Source organism: Dryobates pubescens, chromosome 4 (assembly GCF_014839835.1).
Source record: "Dryobates pubescens isolate bDryPub1 chromosome 4, bDryPub1.pri, whole genome shotgun sequence".
Classification (NCBI taxonomy): domain Eukaryota; kingdom Metazoa; phylum Chordata; class Aves; order Piciformes; family Picidae; genus Dryobates; species Dryobates pubescens.
In genome coordinates this window covers 5,907,977-5,921,279 of record NC_071615.1, presented here as the reverse complement: position 1 = coordinate 5,921,279, position 13,303 = coordinate 5,907,977, and the positions used below count along the sequence as shown (strand labels likewise).

The window sequence follows — 13,303 nt, the reverse complement described above, 5'->3', positions numbered from 1 at the left end:
TCAGTCAGCAATGCAAAATGCAAGTGGCTTCCCAGTAGAAAAGAAGAGCCATTACTTTTGGGTGGTGAAATTCCACATAAAGGAGAAAAAGATGATCAGTTGATGTGTCAGCCTGAGATGTTGGCCATAGGGCTACACTGCTTCTCTGCCTTAGGCCTTCTGTGGGCAATATCATGAAGGATCAGACCTTCAAGCAGGAAAGAACTATCTTAACTCTTCTTCAGACCACACCATGCAATAGAGAGGTTGCTTCATGCACCTCATCACACACATGGAATGAGAATAAACCTTGTGAAGTTCATGGGATGTTCATGTAAGACAGGTAAGTAGCTAAGATGGAATGAGCTGGGAAAAGGTCACATATATTGCTGGTTGCCTGTATCAGGAACAGTGTGGCCAGCAGGAGCAGGGAGGTCATTCTGCCCCTGTACACTGCACTGGTCAGGCCACACCTTGAGTACTCTGTCCAGTTCTGGGACCCTCAGTTTAGGAACAATGTTGACTTGCTGGAACGTGTCCAGAGAGGGGCAACAAAGTGGTGAGGGGTTTGGAACACAAGTCCTGTGAGGAGAGGCTGAGGGAGCTGGGGTTGCTTAGCCTGGAGAAGAGGAGGCTCAGGGGAGACCTTCTTGCTCTCTACAACTACTTGAAGGGAGGTTGTAGCCAGGTGGGGGCTGGTCTCTTCTCCCAAGCAACCAGCACCAGAACAAGAGGACACAGTCTCAAGCTGCACCAGGGGAGGGTCAGACTGGATGCTAGGAGGAAGTTCTTCACAGAGAGAGTGATTGGCCATTGGAATGGGCTGCCCAGGGAGGTGGTAGAGTCACCATCATTGGAGGTGTTTAGGAGGAGACTGGATGGGGTGCTTGGTTGCATGGTTTTGTTGATTAGGTGGTGCTGGATGATAGGTTGGACTCGATGATCTTGAAGGTCTCTTCCAACCTGCTCTATTCTATTCTATTCTATTCTATTCTATTCTATTCTATTCTATTCTATTCTATTCTATTCTATTCTATTCCATACCACAACTGTTATGACTCTTTAAAATATAAGGTCATACTACATCCATGCAGAAATATGTGCCCATAACAAACTATTGGCTGTGTACTATTGGCTGTTTTCTCACCCATCAGACTTCTGCTTAGAAAAGCTTCATTTCCATGATCTTAATGGTCTTAGAGAAGGAAGATACAAGAGGACTTCATTCTGATTGTGGACTCAAGACTGAGTCATGGCTGGGTTTGACAGTATTTTTAACAGTACATTTTAAAATAAATTATTCTCCAGTCTCTGGGTTCATAGCAACTCAAAGAATTTACATACAGTTGTCCTGGTTTCTGCCACAAATGAGGAACAAAATCTGCAAAGTTCTAAAATAGCCTAGAAATACTGGTTAATCTGAAGTTTCACAGAATTGCTTAAGGAAATGCTCCATTGTGCATCACTTCTGATGTTCCAGGTTGTGTAGAATTCAGTGTATCATGGCAGGTATTAGTGGGGCTCGAGAAAGAGTTGGAAGGAAGGGGCAAAAGCTGCAGTCACTGACAGGTCTTCCATGGCTGGTGGGAAGAGGACAGGGAGCAGACAGTTGCTTGCTATAAAACACTGACTGTCAGAGGAGAGATAAGGATATACTCCAGACTGCATGTATATGGATATTGCATGCATATGGATGTTGCAGGTATATGGATATCATGGCCTGATCCACTGCCCAAGAAAGTCAAAGTTAAACTGAACTCAACACAAGATGGACTAACCTGACATTTTAATCCTTTTGACTCAGCAAAACAGTGCACCTCCATCCCTATTCAGGATGGGACCCAACAACTTAACTTTCTGGTTTTGCTGTCAGCTGGCCCTTTGAAATCCCACAGATGAATTTTGAAGCATGGAAACGCTACTGCTCCAGCCCAGCTAGGTGATATCAATACAATGAAAAGTACCTTTCCTCTGAGAGGTCTGCAGAAAGCAATGTCTCTGCAGTTAAGAATAAGCAAAGTACAGAGCCCTCAGTGACTGCTGGCTCTCTTTATTCACTATATTTTGTTTACTAGGTAGATTAGGAGTTGCTGCAGCCTGCCTTTGACAAACACTTTGGGTATCAACAAAATCCCGGTAACACTAAGCAGTTCGGATTGTAGCCTTTGAAAGTCCTTTTCTAGACAACATTCATCTTCCTAATTAATAATTAATCACACTGTGTTTTTAAAGAGATTATCAGGTGTGATAGCAGAGTGTGCCTAAGGCAGTGACTTCATTAACCATACGGAAGAAGTTTACTTTGTAGTTCTCCTGCCTGTCGCAGAGGTAGGTGCCAAAGGGGTCTCTCTTAGGTTAGAAAGTCAAAGAGCAACAATTTAGAGCAGGAAACAATTGGGCTATTATTTTTTTTCTTTTTTTCTTTTCCTTCTTAAGGAGCTTTTAAGTCATAAATCTTCAGATGCTTGTTGTGCAATTTAAGACTCAAATCAACTTTTCCTACCAAAAGGTCCAATTCTGTGAAGAACGGAGTGCCCTTCCGAGACAGACTGAGGACCTGCCCCTGTTGGGGCATGTTACCATGGTAGGAAGAGTTTACAAACACTGTTCCACCTAACAAGGCTTTGAACTGCATCTGTGCAGAGACACTCCACAGCGTGCCAAGAGTGTCAGCGGGGTTGGAAACACTGATTTCACCTACAGGACAGTATCTCAAGTGCACTCTCAGCAACAACTCGCAGCAGATCCTGCCCAGACCCGAGCCAGTTTGTGGCCTTGACTTGAAATGTCAACAGCAGCATGAAAGCCAGCAGCCCCCTGAGGATTACAAGACTGTTTTCAATGTGATCAGCCAAGAACAGTGCTGGACAAATCATCATTACCAATTAATTTGATTAATTTCTATCAACGAGGCAGCTCTATATATTAATTCTGGAAGGATTTCTGCACTATCAATGGAATTTCTTCTCTTCCATATCCATCAGTTTTGCAATTCCCATTGCCTGGTTTTGGTTCTGACAGGTACTTTTTGCCTTTTCCCATTAAGCTTTTGCTCATCTTTATGAGTCATAGAATCATTGTTAGAGTCAGAAGGGACCTCAAGGATCATACAGTTCCAACCCCCCTGCCATGGGCAGGGACACCTCACACTAGATCAGGTTGCTCAGAGCCATATCCAGCCTGGCCTTTAAAGTCCTCCAGGGATGAGGTTTCTACCACCTCCCTGGGCAACCTGTTCCACTGTCTCACCACCCTCTGGAAGAACCACTAGGATTATTCCCACTGATGGGGAAAAGGGAGAGTAAGATTCTGCCCACAGACTGGACTGATAATACAGGTGAGACTGAAAATCAGATATGCCTGGACTCTGCCTCCTCTCTAACCAGCAGGATAATAACCAGGAGCACAAACACCCAGTTTTTTGAAGCACTCTTCACAAAGGTGTTGCAGAGGAGGGTGCAACCACTCCCTATGACTTAGCACCAATCTGCAATTAAATATACTAGTTTTTAATGCTAAAATATTAGGGGGTTTTATGCTAAAATACTAGTTTTCAATGCTAAACCCCCAAATCTAAAGTGGAACTACTTGCTACACTGTGTCCATTTCTCCTTGAATTTTCTCCTATGAATTATCTTCTATTTTTAGCTCTTTTATTTTTAGGCTGCTGCATGCTATTGCTGGGCAGCACGACCAGCTATTAATTGGAAGTGTTTTACTTCTCATGCAGTTTTATTTCTTTGCTTTCTGCACCACTTAAACCAAACTGTCCTCCAAGGAGCTGGAGAGGCTACGGAGAGCAGCACGTTTGAAGGACAGTTACGAGCTGGGCTCTCCAGGCGCAGCGTGGCATTATTATAAACCTTTAGCTGCTCTCCCCTCCTACACCTGCGTACATTTGTGCCTGTGCACGCATTTTTCTTGAGCCATGTCAAACTTTATGGAGTATTAGGGCCATATGGCAGCAGTTCAGCAAGCTCTCAGTATGCAGCTGAGATTAAAAGGCTCCCTGAGCGCAGGCGGCGGAGTCCCGTGACAGTATCCGTGTGCCGTATACGGTGCTCAGTCATGGACAAGTAGATCCAAACGATCTGACATGGGGAGGGCTGGGGGCTGGAAGACCCAGCAGGGCACTTCACGGCTGCATGTCCCCACATATTTGGCAGCTGCATTAGAGACTTGGAGGTAGTGTGCCACCCAGCCAAGTTCAAAGCAGAACTCCAGAGAGCAGGACACGATCACAACCGCTATTTTTAATGCTATTGTCGCTACCTTTCTCAGTAACCTAGACAACGGCAAACCCCTCGCTTCTTTCCAGCTTCAGAGCACTACTACACTAGTCTGAACTCCTGCTTGGGCTGAAATCTGTGGCAAAGCACGAGTCAGGAATGAAACCAGCCCCGGTTCAACTGGCATTTGTGTTAAAGGGACGCAGCACTGGCTGGGCTGCTTGACTCTGCAGAGCTCGCATGCCTCTGCAAGCTACCACTTTAAAACGCTAGCTAAAAATATTTGCGTTATCTGAAGTCAGATGAGTAAATCCTCCCCACTGCTGGGTACACAGTGTGGCAGTGTACACTACAACTGCAAATTTATTTGTTAGAAACCCTACATCTGTTATGATTTACGCTTGCCAAAGTCTAATTCTTTATGGCAACAATTGTTTCATGGTGCTTAAAGTTTTTCACCTCCGTGCCAGGAATCTCATATGGGATAATTCCATGACCTTGGAATCCAGCAGATACATTCCACATCTGTCTGGTCTGGGAAAGCCTGGGTTTGTTGTGTGAAAACCCTAGTGGGAAAATAAGACCTGGAAATAGCTGAAAATACAGAAACTGCAGGGCTGTTTCTTTTTTACTGTCTTTTGCTGTTATTATTACTGGTTGCACGTGCAGTAAATCAACCTCACAGAAGCGGTTGCTTTGCTTTTGTAAGCAGACATTCGCTCCTGATCCTATCTTCAAATTAAGGAACACAGCATAAGCATTAAAATAATCCTATCTCTGGGAAAAAAAAAAATCACAGCCTTTAAATGTTAAAAGTAAATCTTGCTGAAGGCTGCTGGAGATTTTAATGGCAATGCACCCAACCTACTACTGCAAGTACACATCTTCCTGGAGCCTGTGAAGATTTAGGATGGCAGAAAAACAGTGGCTTGTCCTGGAATCTCAGGGTAATACTTTTCTTATTAGACTTTTAAACAAAAAAACAAGCCATGAACAGCTTTGTGAGCAGTGAACTTCAAAAGCCCTTGTTCCCTGTGACTCTTCCCTGGACACATTTTCTGTTATTCCAATAATTTGGCTGAGCTCCTGCTGCAGCCTCGCTCTCCATGCATACAGCATCTCAATAACCTGCACCCTGCTACAGTCTGTACAACACTGGAGGTGGTGGACAGAAAGCCATGAAAAAAAGGTTATGCAAAGGAAAACAGAGAAAAGGTGAATGTATAGAATAGACTAGAATAGACTAGACTAGACTAGACTAGACTAGACCAGGTTGGAAGAGAACTTCAAGATCATTGTGTCCAACCCATCATCCAACACCACCTAATCAACTAAACCATGCAACCAAGCACCCTATCAACTCTCCTCCTAAACACCTCCAATTATTCCACCACCTTCCTGGGCAGCACAATCCAATGGGCAATAACTCTCTCTGTGAAGAATTTCCTCCTAACATCCAGTCTGAACCTCCCCTGGTGCAGCTTGAGACTGTGTCCTCTTGTTCTGGTGCTGGTTGCCTGGGAGAAGAGACCAACCCCCGCCTGTGTACAACCTCCCTTCAGGTAGTTGTAGAGAGCTATAAGGTCTCCCCTGAGCCTCCTCTTCTCCAAGCTAAGCAACCCCAGCTCCCCCAGCCTCTCTTCATAGGGTTTGTGTTCCAAACCCCTCACCAACTTTGTTGCCCTTCTCTGGACACGTTCCAGCAAGGCAACATCTTTCTTAAACTGAGGGGCCCAGAACTGGACACCGTACTCAAGGTGTGGCCTGACCAGTGCAGTGAACAGGGGCAGAATGACCTCCCTGCTCCTGCTGGCCACACTGTTCCTGATACAGGCCAGGATGCCATTGGTACTTGCTTGACAGAAGTGGGGGGCTAAATATTCTTGTATTTGCTAACCAGGCTGATATTCCTGGTTTAAAGTAGGAATTGCTCTTCTGATCATCACTTTCCAAGGCTGGAAGTCTCCAGCTTAAAAGGGTTTAATGGCTGCTCTTCAGTCTGCAGATCCTAAAGGTGCCAATTCACTTACAGTCTATGTGCTTCTGCAGGAACCACATACTTTTCAAAAGAGTTGTCACAGAAGAAGGCAGCACTGCAGGCTAAGCAGAAATGAACAATTAAGTCATGGACTTCATTAAAAAACCCTCTGTTAGGCATTGAAAATCCATGTGTGAGTCCTGGGTGTCTTAGAGAAGCTTCTGCAATAGAAGTCACAAGACTCCACTTGGAATCAGTATCTGTGATGCTGGTGCACCAAAGCTTTGGTGATTTGTCTAAGGCATGCCATGAACATCCTTGATTTGTAATAAAGGCTCCAAAAATTGTGTGGCAAAGTCTAGCTTTGCACTACTGGACATACTGTGCTCCAAAGGAGACTGCATTCTGGAGGTACATGAAATGGTTTCTGCATATGGTGAGGGACTTTTTAGGGTATCAGGTAATGATAGGACTAGGGGGAATAGAACAAAAATAGAAATGGGGAGATTCAGATTGGATGTTAGGAAGAAACTCTTCACCATGAGGGCGGTGAGACACTGGCACAGGTTGCCCAGGGAGGTGGTAGAAACCTCATCCCTGGAGGTCTTTAAAGGCCAGGCTGGATGTGGCTCTGAGCAAGATGATCTAGTGTGAGGAGGAGCTGGAACTAGATGATCCTTGAGGTCCCTTCCAACCCTAACCATTCAATGATTCTATGATATACAGCATCCAAACAAATTGGCTGCATTTCTACTGTTTGGATGACAAGGCCACAAACATCAAACAACACAGGAATGAAGATAATGGCTTTTCAACATACTGTGACAACAAAGCAGCCAAAGCTACAGACAACCAGTTTGTGGAATAAGGTGTTCCTGGCAATTCACATCAGCTGTCCTGTGGAACAGTTTTAACATCAAAGACATTAAATTCTGTGAAAAAGAGTTTAAAATGCAAAGCTTGAACTATGTGTGAGCAGGTGGAAATACTACTGCAGCACAAGAAACAGTTGACACTGGCTCTTCATTCTCTAATTTCCAAAGTGAGAAACTAGGTGAGATTTATAGTGGAAGAGTGAGGTGAGCAGATACTTTATGATCATACAGTATGCAGTGTTAATACTTTTCTACTCATTTAAGTCTTAACAGCTGTTCCATCAAGAGGGCAAAAATAAAAGCCCTTCAGGTAATACTTCAGCAAGTTGCCAATTTTCCAGGTGGGATTTGATGGCAAAGAAAATTAGGCTTTCCTAGTCTCTTGATGCTGCAAAGAAGAACAGCACACACAGTAACACCAGTAGAAACACAAAATCCATATCTTTGGGGGAAAAAAAGTGATATTTCCTACATTTTTCTTCCATACTAAATACCTTGGTAACAAAAAAATATTCCCTATCTAATACCTAGTCTCTTTTACTCCTACACTGTTGTTCTGAAGGGGCACTGCTCCTCACATATTTAAAGTTCCTTAAGTGTCTAACTGTGTGATACATGGGGGCAGCTATTTGTACTGACCATTTTGTAAGCAACAGAGGAGAAACTATGTTCATAGATCAAGTATGTTATTTCCAACACTCAAGAGGAAATAAGGATGGAATTTTAAGTGTGAGATACTGCACATGAACGAAATTCTGGCTGCTTTGGATGGAGGCACCTGTCCAAAAATCCACAGATAAGGAGCAAGCAAAAAACCCCAACTTGTTGGCCTCTAAATCATCTGGAATAGGTGCATACAAGACCCTTATCACCTGAGCAGGGCAGAGTTTCTTTCCTCCTAAATCACATCACAACACAGCAGCCTGATGCAGCCAGAGGTGCATTCTGTGCACATACAACTGGATCCCAAGGCAACACAAAGATACCAGCTTCCTTACATTCATCTGACACACAGTGAGGGATTCAGATCAGCTTCTACTTCCTGCACCACCACTGCCTCATTGCTGGTCATGTAACATCTGTCCTGGCATGTGCACTTGAAGTATCACCACACAGCCATATGCTGGTCATTCCCAGCCTATATATTTGTGCATGACCACTCACAGCTGGTACTGAAAGGCTCCTACTTCAACAGACACACAATCATACCCTAAATGCTGTCTTGTTATTCTTAGTCTGAGTCTCTCTAATAACTTTTTATAACTTGCTCTATCACAGTGCCTAGGTATCTGTGTGAGATACCAAGGATCCAAATATTTATGTCAGAGAGGGAGGAAAAAAAACCCTGTCAGCATCTGTCTGCAGAAGTGAGATGGTGAAACTGAAGTGTCAGATAATCTCCCAAAAAGATGTCAGCATTTTCAGCTGCCTGACAGATCTGCCTGCCTGTGTGAGAGTAAACAAGAAAATGGCCCAGCCATTTGGACTGAGTTTAAGGCAAAAAACAAAGAAGAAATTATCCATTTTCAGATCAGGTCTCCTGCTCCAGTTGAAAGATGTCCATTTGTGATTTCCCCTGTGAGTTCCTTTGGGAACAATGATCAATGCACTGCGTGGCTGGCCATCCTGAGGCAAGTGCTGAACATTTGGAACAAGAAAAAATCTTATGTAGGAAACAAACCTTAAAGCAACAAAGACACCAGACACTCCTCAAAATTCCTCTGCACGTTCAATTTACTGGAAATTAGGGATTGTCCCACTTCAGACATGTCCACAGAACTGGTCTCTGAATATATTCAAACTCTGACTAATTCTCCTGGTTTGAGTGGAGTTAGGTCAGACTTATGCCAAAGCAAGAGGTTAAACTGATCCCTAATGCCTGTTAATAAAAGCCTTGATCTTTACCAGGAGCTTATCAGGATGCCAATCTTACCTCTGTAATAATGAAGAAGTCATCCCCGGGCTCTCCTTGCACAACAATTTTCTCTCCATCTTCAAACTGGACAGGTTCCAGCGCATCAGCCACTGTCAGCCGCTCCCATTTGTCCAGAGACTCTAAAATATTGAAGATCATAAAGCTTTATTATAAAAACAATCTCTAAAGTTGGCTGAAGATTCATATCTGGGCTGCATCAAGAGAAGCATAGCCAGCAGGTCGAGGGAGGTGATTCTGCCCCTCTGCTCCGCTCTGGTGAGACCCCACCTGGAATATTGTGTCCAGTTCTGGAGCATCTATTAGAGGAAGGATCTGGAGGCGCTGGAGCATGTCCAGAGAAGGGCCACAAGGATGATTAGAGGGCCTGGAGCACCTCTCCTATGAGAACAGACTGAGGGAGATGGGGCTGTTCAGTCTGGAGAAGAGAAGGCTCCAAGGAGACTTTATTGTGGCCTTCAAGTATCTTAAGGGGGCTACAAGAAAGCTGGGGAGGGACTTTTGAGGGTGTCAGGGAGTGACAGGACTGGGGGGAATGGAACAAAACTAGAAATGGGTAGATTCAGATTGGATGTTAGGAAGAAGTTATTCACCATGAGGCTGGTGAGACACTGGAACAGATTGCCCAGGGAGGTGGTGGAAGCCTCATCCCTGGAGGTTTTTAAGGCCAAGCTGGATGTGGCTCTGAGCAAGCTGATGTAGTGTGAGGTGTCCCTGCCCATGGCAGGGGGATTGGAACTGGATGATCCTTGAGGTCCCTTCCAACCCTAACAATTCTGTGATTCTATGATCTAAACTGACAGCTCTCCCATGTCTGGTTCTGTTATAAAAGGAACATTTCTTTCATCCAGGCACTTTGCACGAACCTCCAGTTGGGAAACATGAATGTATTTATTCAGTCTGTCTCAGGCTTTGGTAATTGCTCAGATAATAATCTGAAAAGCTGGACAGGAAACGTTGGCTCCTGTTCCCTGTGCCTGCGATCTGATCTGTGCTGTCCTGATGCTGCAGCGGACTGGAGCAGCCTAGGAGCTGTTTGGAGAGACCAGCAATATGGGAGTGTGAGGTTCTCTTACCACATCCCACACCAGATGTCAGAACAAGTCCTACTGTCTTTCCTTCAGAGTTGCTCTCAGCCAGTTACTGATGGGCTGCTAGATAAGTGCCAATCTAGAAGATGACTCTTCTGAGGAGGGTGAGACCACACACACCACTGGAGCCAACAGCAAGACTCTGGTAGAATGGGTGGCAGTGTGACCAGAGGCTCAGTATGGATGTTCAGGGTGCCACCTCTGATTCATTTGCCAGCTTGTAAACCAGGATGGTTCACAGAGTGTTTTTATTTTCATCCCCCCACTTCACAGAATCACAGAATGGTAGGGGTTGGAAGGGACCTCTGGAGATCATCCAGTCCAACCCCCCCTGCTAACTCAGCTTCACCTAGATCAAGTTGCACAGGAATGTGTGCAGATATGTTTTGAAAATCTCTGGAGAAGGAGACTCCACAACCTTTCTGGGAAGCCTGTTCCAGTGCTCCCTCACCCTCAAAGTAACAAAATTCTCCTTAAGTTCAAGTGAAACCTCCTGTGCTCTAGTTTGTACCCCCATGTCTGACCACTGAAAGGAGCCTATCTCCACCTTCATGACCTTTAGATATTTATATGAATAAGATCCCCCCCCAGTCTACAGAGTCCCAGATCTTTCAGCCTCTCCTCACCAGAGAGATGCTCCAGTCCCCTAATCATCTTCAGGTCCCTATAAAACCTCAATTAAAGAAAAACATTACCAGTCTGACTGATGAGTAATGGAACTAACACAACCTGCTTCCTGTGGCTCCCTGTCCTTATCACCCACCTGCAGCTCCCACAAATCCCTTGTGGTACCTACAGGGCAGAAGACAGCCTGCCAAGCAGCTCCTTCAGGGCTGCTCACTGTCCCACTGCCTTTGCTAAGGGATGAATTGTACTTGTCCTGCCCTCGGGGAGAGGAGGGCTGCCAACCTGTGTCTCTCTTCTCTACACATTTGCATGAGAATTCAAGACAATGAATTCTGCTTGAACTTCTGTACTTTTATCAGATCAAAGTGAAAGAGGTGACAGCTTTAGAAGTTATTAATAGAAACAGACATTAGGACAATATAACCTTCACTGCCTCAAAAGCTGGGCTAAAAAATCATGAACTAGAGCTCTGCTGATTCTTACTTATTATGAATTATTAGACTAATATAAATCCAACATTGTCTTCTGACACCAGGGTTACATCTGGGCTGTTCTCTCAGACTCTGTTTTCCTCATTTGGTTCAAAATATTGCTGAGAAGTATTGTGTGAGCGAGGAAGAGTTGGTGAAAGAGCTGCACTTGAAATGTTAAAAAGACTTTTGGCTGAGCTCAGAACTGCACACCGAGAGCCTGGTAACAAATCCAGATCAAAGAGATCAATGCACCAAAGGTATGTGTTGAGTTGCCTGACACTTGCACATCTCCACGTTGCTATTCCACTTTCTGCTGCTGTTTGGGTGATTATCATTTCTAGTGTTTTTCCCATGGATAATCACTAATGCACTTTCCTGGTCTATTTGTGACCTTTGCTGTAGAAGCATTAATAGCAATGACCAATGCACCATTCAAAAAGTGCTCAGTTTGACTCACAGAATCACCAAGGTTGGAAGAGACCTCAAAGATCATCAAGTCCAACCTGACACCTCATGACTAAACCATGGCACCAAGTGCCACGTCCAATCCCCTCTTGAACACCTCCAGGGATGGTGACTCCACCACCTCCCTGGGCAGCACATTCCAATGGCCAACAACGCTCTCTGGGAAGAACTTTCTCCTCACCTCCAGCCTAAACTTCCCTGGCACAGCTTGAGACTGTGTCCTCTTGTTCTGGTGCTGGTTGCCTGGGAGAAGAGACCAACCCCCACCTGGCTACAACCTCCCTTCAGGTAGCTGTAGAGAGCAATAAGGTCTCCCCTGAGCCTCCTCTTCTCCAGGCTAAACAACCCCAGCTCCCTCAGCCTCTCTTCGTAGGGCTTGTGCTTGTGGCCTCTCCCCAGACTCGTTGCCCTTCTCTGGACACGTTCAAGTGTCTCAATGTCCTTCTTAAACTGAAGGGCCCAGAACTGGACACAGCACTCAAGGTATGGCCTAGAGCAGGCTCTTTCTTTCTTTCTTTCTTTCTTTCTTTCTTTCTTTCTTTCTTTCTTTCTTTCTTTCTTTCTTTCTTTCTTTCTTTCTTTCTTTCTTTCTTTCTTTCTTTCTTTCTTTCTTTCTTTCTTTCTTTCTTTCTTTCTTTCTTTCTTTCTTTCTTTCTTTCTCTCTTTCTTCTCTTTCTTTCTTTCTTTCTTTCTTTCTTTCATGAAAGAACTCACTAATTAATAATGAAAAGAAAAAGTCTCTTGAAAGATCTTCTTAAGCTGGCTTGATGAAAAATTCAAAGCTAATTCTAGCTCCAGTCACAAAGTGTCTCTCTTTTGTGTACCGCTCTAAACAGATTGGTTCATGTCTCCTGCAGACTAGAATACTGCCCCTGATAAAACTCCCACAGTTTTAGTGGCAGGATTGAAGGCAAGCAGCAAATATAATAGACCACAGGCAATTTTGGGCTGTTTGTACAGCGTGCATATCGATTCATGGCTTTATAGTTGATCATTATATTTAATTTAGGCATCCTTTTATATATATTTATATATTTCTACAAATATATAGGTAGTTATATATGTAATCTTGGCAACTTATACACTGTGTATTTATACATTGATGGCTTTATATTTGATTATTATATTTAATTCTGATATCTTTTTATATATATTTCTATTTATATAGCTCTACAAATATATATGTAGCTCTATATTCATTTTTAGCAATGTATACACTGTGAACTTATACATTTATGCCTTTATATTTAATTATTGCATTTAATTTAGATCTATTTTTATATGTATATTTATCTATTGCTACAGATATATATGGATATATACATATATATACATGTGTATAAACATATACATATATATATAACTATATGTATATAGGTATATACTCATTTTATACATATTTATATGCATTTATATGTATATATATGTATGTATATATATGTATGTGTGTATATATATAGCTATATGTTTATATTTAACTCCAAAAGAAAGCTTTAAAACAGTTCTCTCATTTCTTGTTGGACATGCTATAAGCAGCTACTCATGATCTGAAAAATCTGATTATAAAATATATGGGTGATAGGTTGGACTGAAGGATCTCAAAGGTCTCTTGCAACCTGGTTAATTCTATTCTATTCTATTCTATCCTATCCT

General features: G+C 43.4%; 1 protein-coding gene across 1 annotated transcript in view; it reads right to left on the bottom strand.

Moving 5' to 3' along the window:
• PRKAR1B (protein kinase cAMP-dependent type I regulatory subunit beta) overlaps nt 1–13,303 on the bottom strand; it is a 112,615-nt gene that overhangs the window by 15,347 nt on the left and 83,965 nt on the right. Inside the window, exon 9 of the mRNA XM_054180379.1 lies at nt 8,995–9,116. Coding sequence (XP_054036354.1) covers nt 8,995–9,116 — 122 coding nt within the window. The remainder of the gene's footprint in view (nt 1–8,994; nt 9,117–13,303) is intronic.